The following is a 23,931-nucleotide window of genomic DNA, read 5'->3' as shown; positions in this document are numbered from 1 at the left end:
ATTTTCTCTGTTATTTTATTAGGTAAGTTGTGATAGATGGGCAGTATAAAATCATAGACTTATAGAGCAGTTATGATGTTTTGAGCCTGTGTGCCAAACTCCAATACAAAATAGATGACTACTGGGCCCAGCTGGCTCCAAAAATGAAAAAGAAGCATCTATTTTTTACATAGTTCAGCAGGAAAGATGGTAATATGTGTAGTGGTTTCATTTGAGTCCAATGTGATGTGAGCTGAATGATGCTGGCTGAAGATGAGCCAGCTGTGGAGGCCAGTGGCATCCTGGCCTGGATCAGCAGTGGTGTGGCCACCAGGACCAAGGCAGGGATTGTCCCCCTGTCCTTGGCACTGCTGAGGCCACAGCTCAAATCCTGTGTTCAGTTCTGGGTCCCTCACTGCAAGGAGGACACTGAGGGGCTGGAGCATGTCCAGAGAAGGGAAAGGGAGCTGGAGAAGGGCACAAGTGCTGTGAGGAGCAGCTGAGGGAGCTGGGGGTGTTTAGCCTGGAGAAAAGGAGGCTCAGGGGGGACCCCATCACTCTGCAGCTGCCTGAGAGGAGGGTATGGACAGGGTGGTGGGCAGCCTTTCCTCCCTGGCAACCAGCAACAGGACAAGAGAGAACGGCATCAGGCTGTGCCAGAGGAGGGTCCGGTTAGATATTAGGAAAAATTCTTCACTGAAAGAGTGTTAAGTATTGGAACAGGATGCCCAGGGAAGCAGCAGAGTCACCATCTGGGGAAGTGTTTAAAAAACGAGATGATGGCACTTGGTGATATGGTTTAGTGGGCATGATGGTATTTGTCAAATATGGACTTGATCTTGGAAGTATTTTTCAACCTCAATTATTCTAGAATTCTAAAAAAAATATATATTAGGGAATGAATAAGATGACCCTTCCCATTGTCTTAATTCTGGCATGTTTATCCAGCAGCGTCAGGACAGTGTGACCTCCCACACTGAAGTCTAGAGGTAGAAACTGGCCAAGTGTAATCTTGGGCCCACTGCTGTGACCATGGTAGATCTTTGCCTTACATCATCACAGAGCTGTGGAGAGAAGCTGGTTAAGCTTTGTGTACTGTTTCATTTTAGAGAAGTCCTTTGCTAAGTCATGAAAACACAGAACACAATTTCAATTCCACATTATCATAGGCACAACTTTTTCTGTGACTTTTCAATATAGTATCCTAGTTATGTATTTTGCATAAATGTAAACATTTTTCAGTATTAGTACATGTAAATCTAAGTATTCTTTTACAATATCTGTCCTATACTGTCTACCAATATTTGCATTCTTTTATAGTGACATTTACTTTGATTTCATTTCTCCAGCTGCTGTCTTGTGGCCTTCTTGAGAAGTTGAAGTTCAGTGTTCTAGAGCTGCAGGAGTACCTGGACACATATAACAACAGGAAAGAGGCAACACTCTCGGTATGCTCAATTGTGCTCTTGGTCTTGTCTGTACACTTGGGCTATGTCAGGAAGCTGCACATGCACTCAGATCTGTTTAAACTAACATTCAGTAGAAAAACATGTTTCTGATACTGGATTAATTGAATGTTTCTTCCTGGACATATGAACCAGAACTAAAAAGTTGCATCCCTTAATATTAGAAACTATGATATCTTTAATATCCCTGGTCTCTTTTCTACTTATTCATTAATTATTTTTCTTACTTCATGCAATTGAAATACTAATAGAAATCAAGATTACACTTTTTAAATTACAGTCAAAGCAAATTGTCATAAATGCAATTGCAAATTTTTATTTACATGATGTGCTGTGAAACTAAAATACTGCTAATCTTTCTTTGAATCAAACCATAGATCTTATTCATATTTTCTTTAATTTCTTTCTGAAAACAGTGGCTTGCAAACTGCAAAGCAACGTTTGCTGGGGGCTCACGAGATGGAGTTATTACCTGCCAGCCAGGGGACTCTGAAGAGAAGGTAATGAATGGCCAGTATTATTTCTCTCCCATAAAATGACATATATGTGATATATCTTTTTCTTGAACCCACAAAACCCTGCTCTACTTCCTCCTTGACTCTCTGCTGGGCTTAGGCATAATCCAGTTTTCACACTTTTGGCTTGAAGCTATTGTTGTTGCCTCAGTCCTGGCCACAGGAAAAGGGAAGTATTCACAGGAGGTACTAATGTCCTAAAGGAAAGCTGTTGCAGCAGCAGTTCTCCATAGTGTCTCTGAAAATTATTCCTGCTGTACTCTCCTTTCATGTTCTCCCATTTTATCTTTGGCTGTTACAGTCACTATCTGCCCAACAGCAAAAATTGCCTGGTTGAAATACATTTAGACCAGTAGTCACAAAACAATGACTGCAGCAAAATTATTTATGCTGTAGATAAGTATTTAGAGCTAAGGCAAAATAGCTCTTTATCAATTTTTAAAGGAAAAATTCATACACACATGTACCTATATATTTATTAGTTTGTTTATGTTTCTTGATCACAGTTAAGGAATTGTATTTTCAGATATCAATACCATCAGCAGTTAATACTGTTATTTGATATACTAAGTATATGTTATTTGATATACTAAGTGTGGGAAACAGATGATATCTTGGTGATGTGTAATGAGTTAAGGACTGTTATTTGTTGGGCCATTTCCTTTTGGAAGAAAAACGGTAGAGGGATGGGAAAAAGAGGGGGCTGGACAGAATTAACCAAAATTGGGAAGCAAGCAAACAGCATGTAAAAAAAAGGGATGTTTCCTCTTCCCATGTATTTTAACTTATAAAAGAAAATTGTGACCTATTCAGAACACAGATTTGGCTGTTGTAACCATTTTTTTCAAATACTTTGTGTTATTCTTATGTTCGTTTCAGTTTGTCTGTCTTCTCCTCCAAGTCACTTTATTTTCTTCTGTCTTTATCATAACCTCTTTTTCCCATCTCTATCTATTTGCCTTCTTGTCTTTGAACTCCCTTGATTTTTGTTTTTTTATGCCATTTTCCAAGAATCCCAAATCCTTGCCACTCCTGCATTTTGGCTTCCTTGATCTTATTAGCAAATCTGATTTTCTAATAAATCCCCTGGCTGCAATCACAGGCGATGGGAAAATTGTTCAATTTTCCCTCACCTAGCATTGGCACCAGCAAAAGTTAGACTCTTTCCAGTGCATCTAAATAAGATACTGTCTCTTCTGTAGTTTGATGGTGTGCAAGGAGGTTACAAGTGAGCTGTTGTCAATTCTAAAATGAGAGACCTGGAGTACATACCACTGACTTTCCTATGAGAAGGAGCTGGAGTATATGGCACTACAGAGATGTGCACAGGCATTCTGTTCCCTCTGATGTACAAACACCCTGAACAGTGACTTCAGACTGCAGTGTTACATGCATAAGCTGTAGACAGCTTATTTTATCCTCTTCATCTCTCTTTTGAAAATGCACAGAATGGGATGGAGAATGACACATCTTGCTGATCAACTGCATTGTTTCTTTTTTTGAAAAAGTAAAGAAATAATGCTAAGGAGAAGGAATAACCTGTGAACTGAACTCATATAGCTGGCCTAAACACATCTGAAAGTTAGTAAATGTCATGTTCCACTTGTGTGGGTTTTTATAATTCGGCGTTCTCTGTTTCAGAATTAAATGTGTGTTTTTTGAATCCAGGGTTGGTATTTATACCCCTGATCAGACAGACTGAAAAGAAGAGTATCTCATTCCTTCAGGAGTCCCTGGTTTCTCCCCAGCATTATTCATTCAGGCCAAAATGCATTATTCCTTGGAAGTTGACAGGACGGACAGGCACTTTTCTTTTCTTCCTCTACTCATTCTCCTCAATTGAAGCAGCTTTTCCCAAAGGAACAATCTGTTTATTCAATGAAAGTGTAATGGGAGGAAGAGACCAGGGAAACTGAGGAAATGCAGTTAGGAAGGGACATTCCTAATTAGGAAGGAAAAATTCCTCCTAGACTGGCAAGTATTTGTTTTCTTATCTTTCCTCTCCACTTCTCCCTCAACATGAAAGGTTAAATAATATAATAATTGTAGGGGGGAAAAAAACTGTCTTGCAGTGATAGTCACAAGGAAACCTGCCTAAACTCTCAAACTCTTTGAGGTTTAGTCTACGGCCTGAAATCTTGCTGAAAACTTCTGTCCTAAAAAAAAATAGTTTGGCCAAGCACAAAACCAGGCTACTCCTGGAAAAGTTTCAGAATTAATTGTTAAGGAAGAAAAACCAACAGCTTGCTCTACAAAAGGCAGAAAACTTAGAACTCCCCACCTGGTAAAAAGCTTGAGGGGAAAACAGACCTTTTTACATATGGGACAGATGTGAGACCAAATTCAGCATTGTCACAAATGGTTGTATCACAAATGCCTCCTGATGTTGGTAACTAATTTTGCACAATTTCTCTAATCAGATCTTATTTCAGAATAATTGCACATGATTTGTTGACTGTTGTTACTGTTACTGAAAATGGGCAAAGGCAAGAATTGCTTATTCTGACATTAAAGAAGCTTGAAATAGAAGTTGTCTAGGTCAGCTGCTAGAGCTAGCAGCTTTTCTGAAATAGGGTAAAAGCTTCATGTCCCAGAATGTCTTTCCCCTGCCTTATTATTGCAACAGATTACATGATTTGGATGTGTGTGATTTGTAAGCTTTGATGCTACTTTGAGCAACAGACTCTCAATGATATAGGAGTCAATTTATATACAAGAGATAACTGCACATGCCATTGTGCTGTCTGTCCAGGTGTTAGTCTTAGATGAGTACAGCTATCAGAACATTCTTCAGCCTTATTAAGAAAGGAGTTTTTTAAATCTAGTCAAAGAATGGGTTGGTTTGTTTCTTTGTTTGCTCTTCTGAAAAAGCTGCATTTGGAAGATCCTCTCTTTTTTTTGTCAATTAATACTGCTAATTCAAATAAGTATTTATTTCCCAATGAAACATTCAGTTTACTCTTTAAGTCCAAAGTCAATATACACCTTTCTCAAACCTTCCTCACCACAAGCTAATGGATGTGGGCTTTGCAAACTCAAACTGTTAATGGATATTTAAAACATGCTGCACCCCATAAAAATTTGCCCCCAAAAATCAGAATATATCTGCTGCTGTGAGTTTCCCTGTGACTAAAGATACAATCACTCAAGGCCACCAGTAAGGCTGGAGATGTACCCATTGGGACCACAGTCGTCTGGAGCTGAGCTGAGATACTGTAAAGCTCAAGGCACAGTGAGGCCACTGTTAAGCTAGAAATTCTTAATAGTCAATTTTTTGACTGTTATATGAAATACCCATGGTTGTACAATGAGATAAAATTGGTCAGGTAAGCAGCTTTTCCAAAGGAGGAACACAGCTGTGTGTAGATTTCCCCACGCAGAGAACTTTCTACTATCCTTCAAGACCAGTGATATCCAAGAATACACAGGATATGCTGTTCTCTCTATCTCTGGTATATATACAAGTTTGTATATACTCAACTTCCTAGATCATGGGAAAAGGTTCTCTCTGCTGATATGTTAAGGCAAAAAGAGCACCTTAATAAAATGCTCTTGCATTTTATAAATCTTTGCATGCAGTGGTTATTTTGTTATGCAGGGACTCTCCTGTGCCAGTTAATCACTGAAGTAATTATGTAACTGTCATCTCTTTTCAGTATGTAAAAATGATTCCTTTAAAAAGCAAGAAAATCTGAGATCTAAAAAGGGTCAGCAGTGCCTTGCAGTCTTCCTGGTCTGCTAACAGTACAAAGCAGTAATTCTAGGAATAAAAAACTAAATCAAAGTGTTGCTGCTGGGTAATGTGTCCTTCTTATACTGCATTTACTGGCTGCTTAAAGAATTGTGCAAATGATCCAAGTACTCTAAATATTTTGTATATTTCAGCTGCCAAAATCACTGTGTAATGTCTATCAACTAATCTAAAACACTTCCCTTACTCTAAGAATTGAACCAGAAATTGAAAAGTGTTATGTGATGATTCCACCAGAGCCCTTGATGCTGTGGAATAAAAGAAATATCACTTAAGCCAGTAGTTAATCTCTTTTCAACTTCCAAGGAATCTTTCATTTTATACTGAAGGAGAGAGGAAGTTACAATCATGATATTGGAGAGCAATATGGAGCGCAACATCAGCAGCCCAGGGAAATTTTGTATCCAGTGTATTTTCTTCCAGTGAAGAAGGGTTTTTCATGTAGTGTGAAACCCTTTCCTCATACGTTTTTTTGAGGGTTTTTTTTTTTGTTTTGTTTTTTTTGTTTTGTTGGAGTTTTTTTGCTTGCACTGGTTTTGGAAGTGGTACAGAGGAGACAGTGTTTTCTGGCAAAAAAAAGACCATGAAATTCACTTATTTGCTGCTTCTGCCTCCCTCTTCCCCCCTCCTTTAAAGTAAATTTCATGGCAAATTAGAAATTATATATGGATTCCAGTATTTCTGAAAGTCTAAGTCAAACCTGGTGGCATGCTAAACTTCAGAGTAGCTTAAGAGAGACAAGAAGATTTGAAAAAATAAGCCAGCACACCTGTGAGTTTACTGGAACACAGTGATCTGCCTGCTCTTGTCCTCCTGTTATCTAGAATTTAGCTTTTTAAAGCTTCACTTAAGGGAACTGCATGAAAGCCAAGATATAAAGGAGTGTTTTGAAGAGTACTAAATAGAAGAAGAAACTATTCAAGCAATATTAAAGGAAAAAAACAAGCATCACAAGAGCTTAAAGCTTAGTTTTTCATGGTTTTATAAAAATTTTCACATATATTTTAATAGTAAGGCCGATGTAAAGAAAACAGACTGAAATACTCTGTTAAGCTCATCAGAGTTAATATTATTTCACATTTCTGTGTTTTCTGCCTTTGTATTGATGGTATGGTAAATAATTTTAATAAGAATTCCATACCCTTATTAACACTGTGCATATACATGGACATCAGACTATAACTGGGCAGATGTGGTTGTGTTTTGTTACTTATAAAATTTACATGATGTCTCTCTTCATGTAAAATATAATGAGATTGTAATATTTATAAAATAAGAAAAGCTGCATTAAGCAAACACAGAGTACAAATGTTAGTTCTTGGCAAAGAAAAGAGGAACACTTATGTTTCAAAGAGAGCACTTAGTCCCCTAATCTTTGAAATGCTAATGTAAGTCAATTAGAATTTTTATTATTACTGCAACAGGACTTAAACTGACATTTTAATAGCTTCATCATTATAAACCAGTGAATCATTACTGGTCAGAGGAAGGGATACAAGGCTGTCTCAACTTGTGGCATTGCCATGGAGTTTAACAAAACTGGCATTTTTAATGCATTTTTTTCTTTATGATAGTCATAACTGGAAAGTTGTATGCAAAAGGTTTCCATTGTAATGTGCCAAGTAATAAGCCTAGCAGCCATAAAACTTGTCCTGCCAATTTCATTAGATCTATTCATCAAAAAAAAAAAAGTATTTTTAAACAAGAAAATATTTAGAAATAGTTAAGTTCAGTTTTATTCATCACTTGAAAATCCTTCCTAATTGTTTTAGTACTTTGCAATATGACCTCTTTTTAATAAGAAAGAAAGCAAATTTAAATAAAAGTATTATTTCAAGAGTTTTCTAATGCTATTTCACTGTAAGTTCTTGAGCTACTGGGTGGGATAAATCTAAACTAATCTCAAGATCTAACTGAGGATATTTAGACTGGAATTTGCCATTAGAATTAAAGCTTGATTTTATTAAGAATGCTGTGCATGTTGAATGTGATATTCCAACCAATTATCAGGTTGAGGCAAGCATTGCTAATACTGCTGACAAGTTATGCTATTACAGATGGGCTGTGCTTCCTACTGCATGCATTACACTGACACTATACTTTCTTTCCTTTCCTTTTCTCCTGTGCCATGCTTGCTGTGTAGCAAATGGAATCTCTTGCAGTAAGTTGAAGTTCTTTCATATTTTTTGTCCATCTGTGGATGGGCTAATACACCCCAATTCTACTGTTTTACTTCTAAGCATGTTTTCTTTTTTTGTTATAATTTTCCTATACAATACATGGTTCTAAATGTGGTGACTAAAATAATTTACTAATGTATGTTTGGTGAAATCAAGAAATACTGTGACTTTCATATGCTGTTTCAAATGGTCATTTACATACATGTTTACAAATCAAGCTTTTGAATGGATGTAATATGCTGGGGCAGGAGACATTTTTTGTTATTTTATAATTAATAGCTTTCCATTTGTCCTAGTGAAAAACTACAATTTATAATTGGCAGTTATGTTTGAAATGGGGTTTGTGTATATGCTCATGAACAGTTTCACCACAATTGATTTCTAATACTCAGGAAGAACAAAAATTGAGTTGCTTGATACAGTAACTAAATACTGAGTCAAACTAGAACCATTACTTTGACCTTAGTTTGTTTTCATTCAGATTAGCAGCCAGAAGGGTGAAACTGAATTATTGTGCTCCCAGGACTAAAAAACATCCAGTCTTACATGCCAAGCTATCAGGAGATGGTTTGGTTTGCTTTAATGATGTTATGCTTGTTTTCAATTAATTATTAACTCCCTGACAGTTCCAACTATATGTGTATGTAATTGCTATGTAGTGTTGCCAGGTCTCCAAAATTTGAATAGAGTGAATTTGATCCCTGCTGGGGAACCTCGGGCTGTGTCCGTACTTGCGAGCTGAACAGGACCAGGAAGGAAGAGAATGTCCCTGGGCTGGTGCTTGCTCAGATGAGCAGTCAGCACCTTCCCTGGCTGGGCCACAGCCAGCCCCTGGCATGCCTGAGCATGGTTTGAGAGAAGACAGAAGCCAGAGACATCTCCAGGAGGCTGTATCTAAACAGCCAGCCTTTATTTTGGGAAGAGAATGGTTAGCCACCCAGTCGCAGATTTGGCAGTGCTCTGTGCCCTTGGTTACAGAGAGCAGCCCCTGGGCAGGTTTATTTCCCTGGCAGTGTTCCTCATGCCCTGTCTCATTGTTCTGACAGGCTTTGTCCCTGTCCACAAGTCAGTTCTGCCCTAGCACATCTGCTCCCCACCACGGATCTGCTGGGCCCTCCTTCTGCATTTGTGGGTCTTGGCTGTTATATCCAGTCTGGTGGGGTCATAGAATGGTTGAGTTGGAAGGTACCTTAAATATCATATAGTTCCAATCCCCCTGCCATAGACAGGGACACCTTCTACTAGACCAGGCTGCTGAAAACCTCATCCAAGCTGGTCTTGAATACTTACAGGGGTACAACATCCACAACTTCTCTAGACAATCTAGTGCCTCACTACCCTCCATGCAAATAAATTCTTTCTCACATCTAATCTAAATCTCTCCTCTTTTTGTTTAAAGCTATTGCCCCTTATCCTGCCATGATCTGTTTTTTTAAAAAGTTGCTCTCCACATTTTTATATGCCCCTTTAAGTACTGGCAGGTTATTATGAGATCTTCCTGGAGCCTTCTCCAGGCTAGACCCCCTCAGTCTGTCTTCATAGGAGAGGTGCCCCTGATGCTGCCTGGGATGTGATTTGTCTTCTGGACTGCGAGCAAACACTGCTGGCTCATGTTCAGCTTTTCATCCATGAGAATTCCACAAGCTGCTCTCAATGAGTTCTTACCCAGTCTGTGCTCGTGTCTGGGATTGCCCCAATGCAGGTGCAGCCCCTTGCACTTGGGCATGTTGAACCTCATTAGGTTCTCATGGGCCAGCTTCTCAAGCTTGTCCATGTTCCCGTGGATGGCATCCCTTCCTTCTGTCTGCACACTTGCTGAAGGACTCCTCCTTGCTGAAATTCCTTCTTTCCATTTGGGACAGGAGCACTCCAATGCTGCCCACCAGTAACAGACATTAAACATAGCAACACAGACATCAGACCCAGAATGGCACTGAGCTCAGACCAGGTAAATTTCCAGTGCTGAGCTCTGCTGCTGTGGTGGTGCTGAGGTGTGAGCAGCCCCATCTGCCTGGCCTTCAGCAGGACAAACCCTGCTAGGCTGACACCTGCTGGCTTGCCACTATCCTCCTGCTGACACTTTCCTCCATAACTCCCCTTTAGATGGAGACTAGCTCTGCCTCATTTGGCAGTGCCCTTGGCTGTCTGTTCATAGATGGGTAGTTGGTGTCCACCTCACCCTGATGAACAGAGATAAAATTTGCTTAGCCCCTCAGTTTTGTGAGTCTGGTACAGAAATTTGGGGAACTGGAACGCTAAACTGTGGTTCTAATTTTGGCTTGTACATAAAAAATGTGGCAGTTAAATGTGAGCAAACACTTCAGTCAAATTTGTAATATACTAAATATACTTTCTATTAGTGTTTGTGCTGACATTTGCACAGTCCCAAATTCAGCAAAGAGCTGTAGCATGTGCTGGTAACTAAGCATATATGAAGTGCTTTAAAGAAGCAAACATGAGTAGCTTCTTCTTTTCTGGCATGAAATTCTGCTTTAGTTCCTTCAAACAGGTGGAGATGTCAGTGTGCCCACCCTTGGTCACGGTGTCTGTTACAGTAGGCAAATCAAATATGGGTGGAAGTCTTTAAGGCTTTCCTGCCAAAGCATCAGTACAAGGTCAGGACTGGCAAGAATTTCACTTTTTATATAATTAGCTGAAGATTAAACGTTCCTCCCTTCTTCACCATGATCCAGCTGTGGAACCAGAGATTCCCCTCCTGTTAGACACAAGAATACCAGGAACCATTGGCATATTAACTTGACTTCTCTAGCAGCCATGCCCATCACCCATTATTTCAAAGTGTCTGACATCTTTTATGTCATACACCACTTCACACTGGAAGAAACAAGTGAATATTCATAGAGCAGTATCTACTTAACCTGGGAGAATACTTCATAGAAGTCAAATGCCCTCTTACACATTAAACTCCATCCATCTGTTGTATAGTTTCTTTAAGATGATGGAAAATCCATGACCAGTGTTTTAAGTTCCAGGGCTGGCATTTCCTCCTTCTTGCTCCTTGATGGATTTATCACCTCTGTTTCTCTCTCCTCGGAGGAGCAGGCAGGAGCTTTGACCATCTTTGACAACTGTTTTAAGGCTTTTTTCTTAAATTTCCATCCCTTAGAAGAGATCTTCAACCATATCTGAAATTCAGGAGTTTCATATTCTGTGCAGGAAAAACACTTCCCCTGTATTCCGTCTCTGCTTTCCAGCTGCAAACTGGAGACAGTGAAGCTAAGCTAACCAAAACAGAATGTTTTGAGGCTGATGCTTACATGTCCTGTATGAGAGCTAGATATCTTAATTTTATTTTCAATGTCATATGTGACTTAGCTGCAGAAGAAAAATCATTACTTATTTTCTGAAATAATATTTGATCATATTTCAGTAAAATTTTGAGAACAATCTCAATGTGTTTTGTTAATTATCAAAAATTTTCTGAACTCACTGCTATTTATTAATTATTTCTTCTCCTACAAATTTTTCCTTAGCAATTGGAACTCTGTCAGAGATTATACAAACTGCACTTCCAGCTGCTGTTGCTTTTTCAGTCCTACTGTAAACTTATTGGACAAGTGCACGAAGTGAGTTCCATGCCAGAGGTACGTAGCAAACTACAAAGTCCTATACTGAAAATTCCACTTTCTTTTCATGTTCTTATTTTTTATTTCTATGGACTTAACAACAAGGATCACAGTATTTCACCCTGACTGTAAATCTGCAGGCATATATAACTAAATACCTCAATGTCCTGCATTTTTAATTCTGTAATATTTACAAGTCTTTTTCTTTAAATATTTTTGACATAGCACTCTCTCACTTTTGACCCAAACAGCATTTTGTTTTTAGATAAATCCATGCATCTTACTTAAAAAAAAATTCACAAGAACAGTACTTTAAGTCATTTATTTTCAGCAGTTGCTTGAAATATGTATTATTTTGAAACACCTTTGAGGTGATCACTTTAAGCTAAATGATTATCATTTAAGGATAGATTTAATTTACCATTCCATGTGTATTTTTCTCCTGGTAAGGAGAAAAATGTATATGTTTTAAACTATTGATGAGAAGGAGTTGTTGTACTCTGCTTTTTAAAATAAAATTTGAGGCTATTACCTTTATTTTATGACATATTCTAGAAGTTTAGAGATGGCCTATAAATGGAAATTGTTTTATCAGATGTGCTGCTGGAGTAAAAAGAGTTTGAATATTTATTGTATCTTAAGAATACAATTAATTGTATGCTGTGAAGGTTGGCTCACTGTGTGACTGGGCTGTTCACTTTTAAGAGAAGATGGAACAATAGGCATCTACTACTACTAAAGCAGTTTAAGTTTTAGAACTATTTTGTATTCCTTATAATTGATTTCTGTAAGTGTATTTCACAGTTACAATTTTGTTAAATTGTAAATAATGCAGCCTGTGGAACTGGGAAACTGTACAAAGAATAGCTATTTTACCATGAAAATTGCATATTTTGCTGAAGTCATAAGCTATTACTTGAATAAAATTCCACAGTTAGTTCATGTGACTGGTTATTTTTAGCATGTAGGAGACTGAAAAAGTAGATCCTTGGAAATTATTAACTTACTAATTATTTATGAATCTCATGCCATATTTTCAGCCTGAGAAAGGGTTATACATTTCCTGCCCATCTGTTAATCATGTCAGATGCTGCATGTGTTTTATAAATAAATATCAACATCTTGATAGAAGTAGGTGTTTTCTTCAGCTCTTCCACTATGATGTGAAAAGAGTAGCAAGGGTGAAAAATAAAAGCTTGTTTAGATAATACTCCTGCATTTTAGCAAGCCAAAACTACAGCATAATGTTAAAGGATGCACAAAGGTAAAAAAACCCCTGTAGTTTGCATTTTCTCTATATTGTATAGAGATCAAGAAATGTCCTTGTATTAAATTGAGGTCTTTTCCATAATGTGTACATCCAATGTAGTAGTAAGGACAGACTTGAACTACTACTCCATGTGGGGCTTATGGAGAATGAAAATACCCATCTCCCATTTTTCTCCTTGGAACAGCTGTTAAATATGTCAAGAGAACTGAGTGAGCTGAAGAAAAATCTGAAGGAAGCTACTGCTGCAATTGCAGCTGAGCCTCTGACAACAGAATCTGAGCCCACATTCAACTCTACTGAAGCAGCTATTCAGTCCATGCTGGAGTGTCTGAAAAACAATGAACTTGTTAAAGCTGTCAGACAAATAAGAGAATGCAGGCAAGTTTTGCTTCATGGTTCATGTTAGACTATGTATTTATTATTTTCCTAACAAAATGTAATGCACAGGATCAGCATAATTATTTAATTGTTTCAACAATGTTCATGGGGGCATTGATCCTGACTTTTGGAGAGGTATGCCACAAGTAACTATCAAGCATATGCTTGCAACAACTAAGGTTTAATTACATTCTGTAGGTCAAAACTCCTGTGAGGCTCTTAAGAATATTTTTATTGAGTTAATTCCTTACAGGTGCATGTCATTGCCATGAGCTAGCATTCAGCCCAGTTTCACTTATACCTATTTGAATGAATTTTCTTAAGCTTCTTTTTTTTAAGATAATGGGAATTGCACTTTTATGTGTTTTCAGTTCCTGATACCAGAATATGAGTAACAAATGAGTGGTATAAAACAATGAGTTGCTTTAGGCTTATAAGCATGTGCAAGTCCATTCTTGTTTTAGAGATCTCTGTCATATAGCTCCTGTCTCTGCTAATAAACCCACAATAAAATGCCTGTTCTTTTCCTTCATTCCAGGATTTTGTGGCCCAATGATATCTTTGGAAGCAGCTCTGATGACGAAGTCCAGACACTACTGAATATTTACTTCCGCCACCAAACCCTGGGTCAGACGGGCACCTATGCACTGGTGGGCTCCAACCAGAGCCTGACTGAAATCTGCACCAAATTAATGGAACTGAACATAGAGATCCGCGACATGATTCGCAGGGCTCAGAGCTACCGGGTCATCAACACTTTTCTTCCAGACTCCAGCGTTTCTGGCACAAGTCTCTGACAGGACCCTTGGGCCCCCTTTCAAGCTGGGAGTGCTGCCCTGTGGGAGTGAGGTGGCTCGATGTCTTCTCAGCCTTACAAAGGTTTGGTCAAGCTGTACTCACTCTTGTTACATTTAGGATTTCCTTCAAAAAGCAATGGGCTGAACTTCAACCACGTAGCAATACTGTAAGGACAGAGGTAGCATAGAGCACCTGGGATAACATCCTTTGTTCTGTGTTGCACAAAAACCAGTTAGCATTTCACTGAGCAACTACAACTCACTACTGAAGAAGTGACTTCCATTGCATACCAAAGCCTACTACACTGAACAATACTTCCTTTATAGCAAATTAATTTTCGGTTGGCAAAAGTGCAATGTTTCCTTCACAAAATAGTATTGTTTGTTAAAAAAAAAACAAACCTTGTACATTTTTTCCTTTTTTTTTTTTTTATTTAGTTGAGTGAAAAATAGGCAGAATGAAGCTGGCCACGGAATCTCACAAACTTGTTGGTCAAAAGCTGAGAGCCTGTGTATATGAAACAAATTGTAAACAGACTATAATTTAATGTACACTGTAATACAAGTACGATTACTGTATCTTAAAAGAATGAGCTGCTATGAAGTACATTTCCTAATGTTACTAGGCTACTGTCTCTGAAGGTACTGGATCATATTGCAGAGGTCTGTTCTTAGGCCCCCCCAAGGATCATGAAAGGTCTTGGCAAATTTTCTTTTTTTTTTTAATTCAGAACTTTGGCTGCTTTTTACTAGAGGTTTGCTTTTATGAATATATTTATACTATTAAAGGATGGTTGATCTAATTTAACTTGCCATTTTGTAGGAGAAAGTCCCATCACAGAATCAAATCTTTTGAACTGTTAAGCATGCATATTTTTATTTAATATAAATTTTGAGTATAAACAGTAAAAATATTAACGTTAAAGGCGAGTTCTCATGTTAAGTTTCTTCAAAGAAATGTCTTATTTTATTTGTAATGTATATAGAAAAGTCATAACTATGTTTTTTTCTTACATTTAACTGCTGTCCAGTGTTAAATGTATGCATGTAAATCTGTTGCACATCTGAGACACTTTTATTCTGACAACTATGTAACTTATTCACACTGTAAATACACTTAACTGTTTTTGTGAAGTAACTTTGAAATTTGGATTAGTACATCCATTTAACTGAAGTATAAAAGTCATATATAGTCACAACACAGTATGTGCTTTTTTGTGAAAATTGTGTTCTTGTCTGAATCAATACTGTTGCACATGGTTCCCATGATCAGCAGTGCCCTGGAGATACTTGCCTCTTGGTTTAGGCTGAAGCTATTTATAGAAAATGGTGAGAAATGTAACTACAGCCTGGCCAAAAAAAAAAAAAAAAAAAAAAAGTCATTACATGCAACAGCAAAAATAGTTTAATTGGTTTTCCACTGACACTGAAAAACCTCCCAACTTCCCTTTACCCTAAAGGGTATTTTTTACCCTGGCACAGATACTGCCATTCAAAAGGTTTTTCCCCTCCTCATTTCAAATATGGGCAGCTTACACACTTTTCCCTCCTATTTTGCAGCCACAGTCTTCTTCCGGCAGATAGCTTTGACTACCAAGCAGCTGTGCTTTTTGGTTTTGTTTTTTTTTTTATACATACATTTGACAGAGGCAGGGGAAAGATATTTGCATTTACACCAGACTTGATGCTCCAGAATATTTGGATCTTCCACCCTAGTTCAGTTTGAGTGACTGAAGGAAAAACTTGCTATTGTGGCTTGAATCTTAGCACTCCCTGAAGACTTCAAAACAAAGTCTACTATCTTTAGGAAAGGAAATAGATTGCATCCTTACAGATATACTTTCCTCTTTCATCCAAGGAAGATGAAACTAAGGAGTATCAAACTAGTGCAGACTTTTATTGAACTTTATTTACAGCATATATGCAGTGAAATTACATACTTAGGTTAATATACTTTACAATAATACTTAAGTCTTCATCCATTATCCAATGCCAGGTCAAAAGCCTTAAGTCAAAGCATAGCAATACACAGTGCAAAGCACAAAGCAGAAGAGGGCTGGTGGATCAGACAATGTATTTGAAGCTGTAGGTGCTATCACAGGACAGCCTTTTGCCTCTGCAGCGGCCACAGAGTTCTTGGCGATGAGGCCTCTTGAGATCAATGTGTCTCTTCCTCTGAGGGCAAGAACAACGAGTCTTGGAGCAGATCTTAAGAAACAAAGACATGTTAGTAGTAGCAGATCAAAGAGGATGCACTTCATGTTAGACTAACATTTGGTTTTCCTTAATCACAGCAACACATTGGAGCTAATAACACTTAAGAGCTCTTGTGGTAAAAACCTTGTGAATTTAAGGTACAGGAGCTTTCTCACCTAGAAGCACAAAACCCTAGCATACATGCAGCAAGCCATAATGCTGTATGAAAACTGTTTATGTAAGCCATCCATGGGAGGAGGGAGGCCTACCCCAAGACAATTCCCAAATAACATTTCCTAGTACTTCAATGAAATGAAGTTTTCTTCCAGATAAAGTCAATATCAAGTTCAACAACAGTATAAGTACATATGATAGCATCTGACAATCTTATTGGAGCACAGTTAACTTACCTGGCACTGAATTGCTTCCACTCGATAGGGATTAAAGCCCTTTTGGCACTTGCGACAGAGCTGCTTGAAGTACACCTGAAAAAAAAGGCAAGTTCTGTTAGTATGAGACTTATTCAAAGTGTTCTATACAGATATCCAAACTTGTGTCAAGACATTGGATTTATCAGAGATTTAATGCCATTTTTACAAGTCTCAGGAGAAAGGAAACTACTCGTTAACTACCTTGTTGCTTCCAGAAATGCACCACACATAGGCACTCTCCCATCTGGTCTTGCAGTCTTTGCAGTGGAAATAGCCATACTTCTGCTCCAAGAACTGCGGAGACAGAGTTTACTGAGCATCCTCCAGCACCCCAAGAACACCCAGCCCGGCTTCCCTCACTACTAGTCCCCGAGGATAGTGAGACACTGGAAAAAGTTGCCCAGGAGGCCACATGGGTGAATGGTAGTCAATGGGGCTCTGAGCAATATGGTCTATTGGGCGGTATCCCTGCCCATGGAATGGAAGTTGCAAGTGGAGGATCTTTAAGGTCCCTTCCAACCCAAACCATTCTGCCATGCTTTGATCCACACGTGTGGGTTTCCACAGGCTGGAGGTTCTTCTGCTCTAGGTGAGACAGAGCCAGCCCGGGGCAGTCCAGGGAGCACCGTGCCGCTCATGAGGTGATTTCTGGCCGCCCTGCTCGAGGGTTTGCCCCATCCCGCGCACCTGGAAGGCAGCTCTCTGCCGGGGAGTCGCGGTCTCGTCGCGCCGCGTCCCCGCGGGCTCCTGGCGCGGCGGCAGCGCGGCCCCCGCCGGGCCCTCCTGCTGCTCCTCGCCGCCGTCCGCCGCCGGGCTCTTCTCGGTGGACGCGGCCTTCTCCGGGAGCGGCGCGGCGTCGGGCAGCGCGAAGAAGCAGCGGTCGGGCGCGGGTGAGTAGAGGGCGAGGCGGCCCGGGGAGCGCAGGGCGGCGGGGCCGAAGAGGCGGGCGGGCGGCAGCGTGCGCGGCCCCAGCGAGCACTGCACGGCCGCGTCGGCCCGCAGGCTCACCTGCACCGCCGCCTCCTTGGTGCTGGCCCGGCGCGGCCGCGGCGCCAGCGCGGGGCCCACCTGCGACAGCAGCGCCTGCAGCTGCGCCCGCCGGTAGCTGTCCAGGTATTCCGAGGGCAGCGGCGTGAAGGGCCCCCCCAAGAAGGGGCTGATGCCGCCGCTCTTGTTCTGCTTCCAGGTGGGCTGCTTGGCCGCAGCGTCCCAGCCGCGGCCGAGCGAGGGGCTGCTCCCGAAGCTCTGGTGTGTGCTGAAGGGAGAACAGACAAAGCTGTCCATGGTTATCGCTGCTGGAGGGTCAGCCCTACCTGTGCCGCTGCCCTGCTTTTATCTTACCTGGGGAGCTAATTGATGGGGAAAGTGGGGCCAGCTGGGGGTGGAGGGGTGTGCTGATGGCAAGGCCGGCCGGCCTGCCTGCCCTGCCACACTCTAATGATGAGAGATGTCATTCAGCCACAGCTGGGAAAACCACGGCCAGGAGAAGGCTGCTTGCTCCTACTTTACTGTTCATGGTCTTAAAAGAAGGGAGAGGGAGTTTGGGGATCTAACGAAGCCCAGATAAACTGAGTGTTCTCAGAACTAAGCAAAGAATTCAGGAAATTACATCTTCGAAAATAAGTCTTTACTGGCGTTAACAGGTCAGAGAATCCCCATTGTTCTATTACTCGGCGATTATCTACCTGGAACTTTTTCTGACAACCAAGCTGCTTTAGGAAAAGATGGAATATACTTGTGTATACAAGCTGATGTATGGGAAAGCAGTGGCTTGCTACCTTTATTATGGCATAAGTGTTAGTAATACAAGCAAGTAATAAAAGCGTGTGCGTATTAGACTAATAGTCCTTCCATTATTACACCACTTTAGTTCAATTTTAAGGTAATAGAGTTAAAATAATGTAATTAAATCATCCAAACTGTGTATGTAAGCCTTTAGAGACTGGAGAACCCTTAAATCCCTGAAATTGCTGGGATGTGAAATCCTTTCTTTGTATGACTCCTCACCATCCCTTCATAAAATTCAGTAGGCAGGAAGAGAAAAGCTAGAGGAGACCTGATAGGGATGATGTCTTTAAACATAGTATAAAACAGTGTTCATAGTATATCTGACACTTTCAAGTGTCTGAGATAAATTAGTAAGAAACAGCATTTTTACAGGGCAGAAGGAGGTTCAGATTCAGGAAATCCATCCATCATAATTAAAAGAAACTTGTCTCAAGGCTCCATGTTGTGCTTAGGTTTTCAAAGCACTGTCGGCATCAACTCAGAAGAAGAATAGGGTATTGAGATAGCCGAGTTAAAACTTAATGACTGCAGTGTGGCTGCAAAAAGAGTAAGTTTTTAAGGTGCTTTGGGAATGGGGATGGAAATCTAATCAGAAACTACATGCCGTCATTTAAAATAACAGTTTGGGTTCCTCAAAAATGCATTGGGAAGAAAGTTACTGCCACTCTCCAGAACACTGCAGGGTTAGAAGTTTCTTGAAAGGATGAGGGATATGGAAAATTATTGTACAATAAAGTGACAAAACTGACAGATGACTAAGCAGGGGATGTGACAAAACTGTGCAACATAAGGACTGGTGTGGAGAGGTAGGAAGAAACCCCTTTATGGCACAAGATTAGATAAATGTCCCACTAAAATGAAGATGGTAAACTCAAAGTTGGTGGTGAGCGTTCCACACATCTTGAAGCTGTTCCATCGCCAAAGCCAAGAATTTACTCAAGAGACAAAGCGGGACTGGACATGTACGTGGAGCATAGTAACACTCTCTTTATTGGAACATCAACATCCATTTCATGTGTCAAGGCCCACAAAACCGCCTGAGAACCAGAGGCTGAGGCTTTGCACAGGCTGAGAGCCTCCCAGAGCCTTTCCCGGCAGGTGTTTGCTGTTGCCCAGAAACGCGAATCATGTGAGCCGTGGATGCGCTTCTTCCTTCCCTCTGCTCCACACGCGTGAGGGAAGCTGCTGGCGGCCATCCCGGCTCGGGGCCGCTCCCTTTCTGTCCTGTGTGTGGAGTCAGCCACGGGGGGACAGCCCTTTCAGCAGGACAGCCCTCACGGCGGGCACCGGGAACGCCCCAGGCGCGGCGGGCAGCGCAGGCCGGGGCGGGGCCGGCTCGCCCCCGCCTTGCCGGGAGGCGCTGCGGCGGAGGGCGGCAGCGGCGGATGCTCCGGCTGCGCAGGCGCGGGGCTGCGTTGGCGCCAAGCTTCGAACGGGGCGGCCGAGCTGGGGGTCTGCGCTGCCCCCTCGGCCCCCGCCGCCTTCCCCGCCAGCCCCCTCCCCTGCGTGAGGCGATGCTGCGGCCGCCGCCCCGCCCGAAGCGCCGCCGGCAGGTAACGGCGCCGCGTGTGGCTCGGCCCCGCGCCGGGGCTGCGCTCTGTCTGGGGGTGTCCCTGCCGCCCCTCGGGGGCCCGCTCTCTCCTCACAGCCCGCCGGGCTCCGCAGTCACCGGGAGGGGAAGCGGGGCTCGGGCCTGTCCCCCTGACCCCGCGCTGACCCGGCGGGGCTGCGCAGGCCGCGCTCCGCGCGTGGTCATTGCCCGGGAGGAGCTTCCCCTGACGGAAAACAGCGCGGACTGGTCGAATCGCGCTTTCTAAAATGTGCTTCTGAGGCAATGTTGAGTTCCTCGGTGTTCTGTCTTAATGCAGCCCGTACCCTATTTTAAAGCCCCCGTTTTTTCCATGATTTTGGTAAGGCAGCGTGTGTGACACGGCCATTGTGTGGGGAACAGCTATTACTGTGGAAGGCATAAACCTCTTATCAGAGTATATATGTGGTAGTACGTATTCCATCCTAACACCTTGTAGTGAGTGTAGGGGTTTGATTTCTGTGTAAAATACCTCAGAACTGTTCTGCCAGTTCCATCTTGGTTTTCTCCTGTGTTTGCTGAGTGTTTTCATTATCTCTGGTATAAGTCCCTATGCTCTTGTCTGTTGCTTTCCCACCACGTTCGTCATTGTGGTGTTTGAATGCTCACATTACAGTCAAAACTAAGCAAGCTGGGCTGTGGCACACCACAAAATGCAGGAAAGCAGGCCTAAGACATTCAGCAGCAGTGTATGAAAGTGTTTTCTTATTTCTTCTCAGGCTTTTCGACTGTTCTGGTAATGTAACGAATAAGAAAATGGCTTGCAAACCTGGGGAAAGACCAACTTTCTTTGAAATATTTATGGCACACTGCAGTGAATCAGGTACACCTTATCTAAAGTAAATAATTCTTGTTAGGATTGATTTCTGGGCACTAGTCTTTTATACACATTTGCTGTACATTCCACATGAAAGCTTTCTGCAAGTTGTCAGCTGCTGTTCTTGCCCCAAACCTGTATTTCCCAATACCTAGATTTCTTCAAATTTTTATTTGTAGTTTTTTTCCATGATGTATGCTTAGTTACTTTTTGTACTTGATTTTTTAGAGTTGTCACCTCTATACATATCCACAGGCAGACCAGGCTTAGTCTTTTGCTAAAGGCACCTGTGGTAGTCAATAACTTTAAAGGGAACCTGTTTAGCTTGCCAGTCTGAGCAAAACCAAGAGAGACCCTAAAAGTCAGAGTATATTTGTAATTTTAAACAAACTGGGCATTTTTTCTGGTCTGCTGGTTATTTTATTAATAGTCTGAGAATTTGGGCAGTCATCCCTTTACATTTTGTGATTATCAGAGTTCAAAGCCATCTAGAAACCAGAAGTATGGCAGTGGAAGGAGCACTGTGTTTTGCTGTTAGCATTTAAATGCCAGGTGTATTTTCACATCCTCCATGGAGGAACCTTTTTCCTTTTTATATGGTTTTCTGTATATTTTCCTTTGTAGATTTAGGGCCTATCAGTCTTAATTGGTTTGAAGAACTCAGTGCTGAAGCACCCCCATATGAGCCCAAATCATTTGGAGAGGTTGATGGGCCCTCTGGCTGGCTTGATCAAACAGCTTTTAAAACTCCAAGGACAAAACCCTCTACATACAGTCAGCTGGCATCAACCCCACTGCTCTTTAAAGAACAAAATGCAATATTGCCACCTTCTCCTGAAAAAGAGACAGAGCAGAAAAAAATAGGAGCAAGTGAGTAACTTTTTTTCTTTCTGTTAGCCTTTTGTTGCAGCTGGTGATCATTACTGTAATAGATAATGCTACTGCAGGAATTGTGTGACTAAGAAGCTTATTTTAGTAGTCTTCTGAAGATCATCTATAAAAATGCAGAATTAATCTTAATAGTGAATTCAGCTTGTGATAAACTGGCAATATATAGGCAAAATTCTGTGTAGAAAAGATAGTGTTGTGGTCCAAACATTCTAAATATTGTTAATATGAGCGGATATAAACTTGTTAGTGTAACCTGTTGACTGCAAATCAGAGTGAATTATTTTAGCAGTCTCATTTTGTTTCATGCAAAAGGTTTGAAGCTTTTCAAGGGAGAGAATCATCCTTATCATGATGAAGTGTGAGGCAATCTGTAGGGTGCTCCTTAACCTTTCTTGGAAAGTTTTAAAAGCACCATCTCTTTGAGTTACTAAGACTGTATGTTATGGAAAAAATTGCATTTTTCCATTTAGAAAAAAAATTGAATTTATGAGGTACTTCTCATACATTATTTATAAATCCCAAGTATGTCATGGGAGTACATATCATTCTGCTCCTTTCTGATGTACTCAGCCTCCTTGGACAGCGAGAAGAATCTTTTCTATGGAGAATGTATGCAAGATTGTATGTAAGAATCTCTTCTATGGAAGAGTATTTAATCCCATTCCTGAAGTATGTGATTGGTACATCTGCTGTGTCTGTGTCCTTCTGATAAGCTTTTCTAACCAGGGTACAGACAAACACAAGACTCCCTTTATTACCAGAACCATTCTAGATCCTGGGCAAATTCTATGGAGGGTTAGAGCTGTGCTGTAGTTCAAGTATAATTTATTGCACTACTTCCATGGAATATTGTAACTCTTTGTTTTTCTGAAGTTTGCTTCTGAACTTAAATGTAGCTATTTGTGTTTTACAGTGCTAAGTCCCTAGGGAATTCTTGGTTTCAGGAGTTTCACCTGGCAGTTTCATAAATGGCAAAGAAAGGAACCTTATGATTGTTTATTTCAAAATGGTCAGTTTTACTGCGAAGTTCAGATGTGACTGTCTGAAATATTTTATTTTCTTTCAAATGACTCTTGTGAAAGCAAGAGCCTGGATGGGACCTGAGGGATTTCATACCTTGGTATGGTACTGGGATGCACCTGTGGTGTGCATATGAACTCAGGAACTCAGAAGCAGAGAGGAACGCATAAACAAAAGCGTAATTTCTGATACCAAGGTTGTTTGGAAACTTCAGAGTAGAAGTTCCCTTTAGTGGATGATTATCCATGTAAGGGTCTCACTGTTCAGAGGATTCTGCAGCTTTGGTAGGAACACTCTCTTTTGTCTGGAGATGCTTTGCAAATAAATAGGTGCTGGTGACAGTGACTCCAAGAACACTTCTGGAAATAATTTTTGCTCTTTGGTGCTTATTTGAATCAGTAAATGTATGACGTAGTAAATATGAGGGGAAGCTGCACAAACCCATATTTCCATGTCTTGTATTTTTGCTAAGAATAACTTCTGCAATGACAATAAAGGCATAATGCAGTACATTACAACTGAAATAGAATATATGACTTAGTTAATACCAAGTGAATGAAGTGGCATAACGAGGGGTTTCTTGGCTGTGCATTTGAAACATGTTAAGCATCGTTTGGATATAAAATTTGGACATACTAAAAAAAAATTAGGACTGGGTTTTTTGTTCTTGGGTTTTTGTTGTTTGTTTGTTGTTTTGTTTTTGTTTGGGTTTTTTTTTGAAAACTTGGCTTTAAGCTTCAGAATTGAAACCTGGAGTTCTGCAAAATTGTGCTGATTATTATATTCTATTTTGCAGATAAAGAGAATTTGATAAGCCCAAGTAACACAAGAAGAAAAATAGACCAAGAAAATGAAATACTTGCTTCTCCTCCTGGTACCTTCCACAACTGCCTTGCTGCTAGGTATGCTAAATATGTCAACACATATAGAAAATAAGCTAAAAAGCAATATTTAACCCACCATATTTAACTGTTGAACTTCAAAAGCAGAGAATAATCTTGTATGTCTGATATGTTTATGATACCTGTAGGTTGCTAAGTGAGTTGAAAATAAAACACTAGCTAAATTTGTAAATGTCCTTACTTTAAGGTGTTCTTCCTATTTTTTTACTCTTTCACAGCTGAAATACATAATCTTTTAACATTATTTCAGCCTTCCAAGTCCAAACATCCAAAGAAAGAGTAGTAGTGATGTGTCATGTACTTCTCAAGTAGTAAAGCTATTTGTAATATTTACTGAGATTTTTTTTAATAATAGCTTTCATTTTGACACTTTAA

General features: G+C 40.6%; 3 protein-coding genes across 10 annotated transcripts in view; 2 read left to right on the top strand and 1 right to left on the bottom strand.

Annotated features, from left to right (window-relative positions):
• The window catches only part of FRY (FRY microtubule binding protein), a 216,267-nt gene extending 201,145 nt beyond the window's left edge, over positions 1-15,122 (top strand). For all 7 annotated transcript variants that reach the window (XM_079298273.1, XM_079298274.1, XM_079298275.1 and 4 more), the window contains 5 exons: positions 1,329-1,427; positions 1,862-1,945; positions 11,386-11,496; positions 12,933-13,126; positions 13,665-15,122. In XM_079298273.1, coding sequence (XP_079154399.1) covers positions 1,329-1,427; positions 1,862-1,945; positions 11,386-11,496; positions 12,933-13,126; positions 13,665-13,923 — 747 coding nt within the window. In that variant the 3' untranslated portion in view covers positions 13,924-15,122. The remainder of the gene's footprint in view (positions 1-1,328; positions 1,428-1,861; positions 1,946-11,385; positions 11,497-12,932; positions 13,127-13,664) is intronic.
• A 677-nt stretch (positions 15,123-15,799) lies between these two features.
• Positions 15,800-17,863, bottom strand: ZAR1L (zygote arrest 1 like). The gene is made up of 4 exons (XM_079298508.1): positions 17,238-17,863; positions 16,752-16,844; positions 16,530-16,604; positions 15,800-16,131 (listed from the first exon to the last, which is right to left on the bottom strand). Exons 1-4 carry the CDS (start codon positions 17,832-17,834, stop codon positions 15,988-15,990), a joined length of 909 nt encoding a protein of 302 aa, XP_079154634.1. The 5' UTR covers positions 17,835-17,863; the 3' UTR covers positions 15,800-15,987.
• Positions 17,864-19,697: 1,834 nt separating this feature from the next.
• BRCA2 (BRCA2 DNA repair associated) overlaps positions 19,698-23,931 on the top strand; it is a gene marked incomplete at its 3' end in the record, with an annotated part of 33,990 nt that continues 29,756 nt past the window's right edge. The window contains exons 1-4 of one of the 2 annotated variants that reach the window (XM_079322362.1): positions 19,698-19,891; positions 20,646-20,749; positions 21,368-21,613; positions 23,451-23,556. In XM_079322362.1, the coding sequence (XP_079178488.1) occupies positions 20,683-20,749; positions 21,368-21,613; positions 23,451-23,556 (419 nt within the window). In that variant the 5' untranslated portion in view covers positions 19,698-19,891; positions 20,646-20,682. Of the gene's footprint in view, positions 19,892-20,416; positions 20,750-21,367; positions 21,614-23,450; positions 23,557-23,931 lie in introns of those variants that run through there. The other variant, XM_079322361.1, reaches the window with a different exon arrangement.

Source organism: Erithacus rubecula, assembly GCF_903797595.1.
Source record: "Erithacus rubecula genome assembly, chromosome: 1".
In the NCBI taxonomy this organism is placed as follows: domain Eukaryota; kingdom Metazoa; phylum Chordata; class Aves; order Passeriformes; family Muscicapidae; genus Erithacus; species Erithacus rubecula.
The sequence above is the reverse complement of the archived record's forward strand: the minus strand, read 5'-3'. Positions and strand labels throughout refer to the sequence as shown.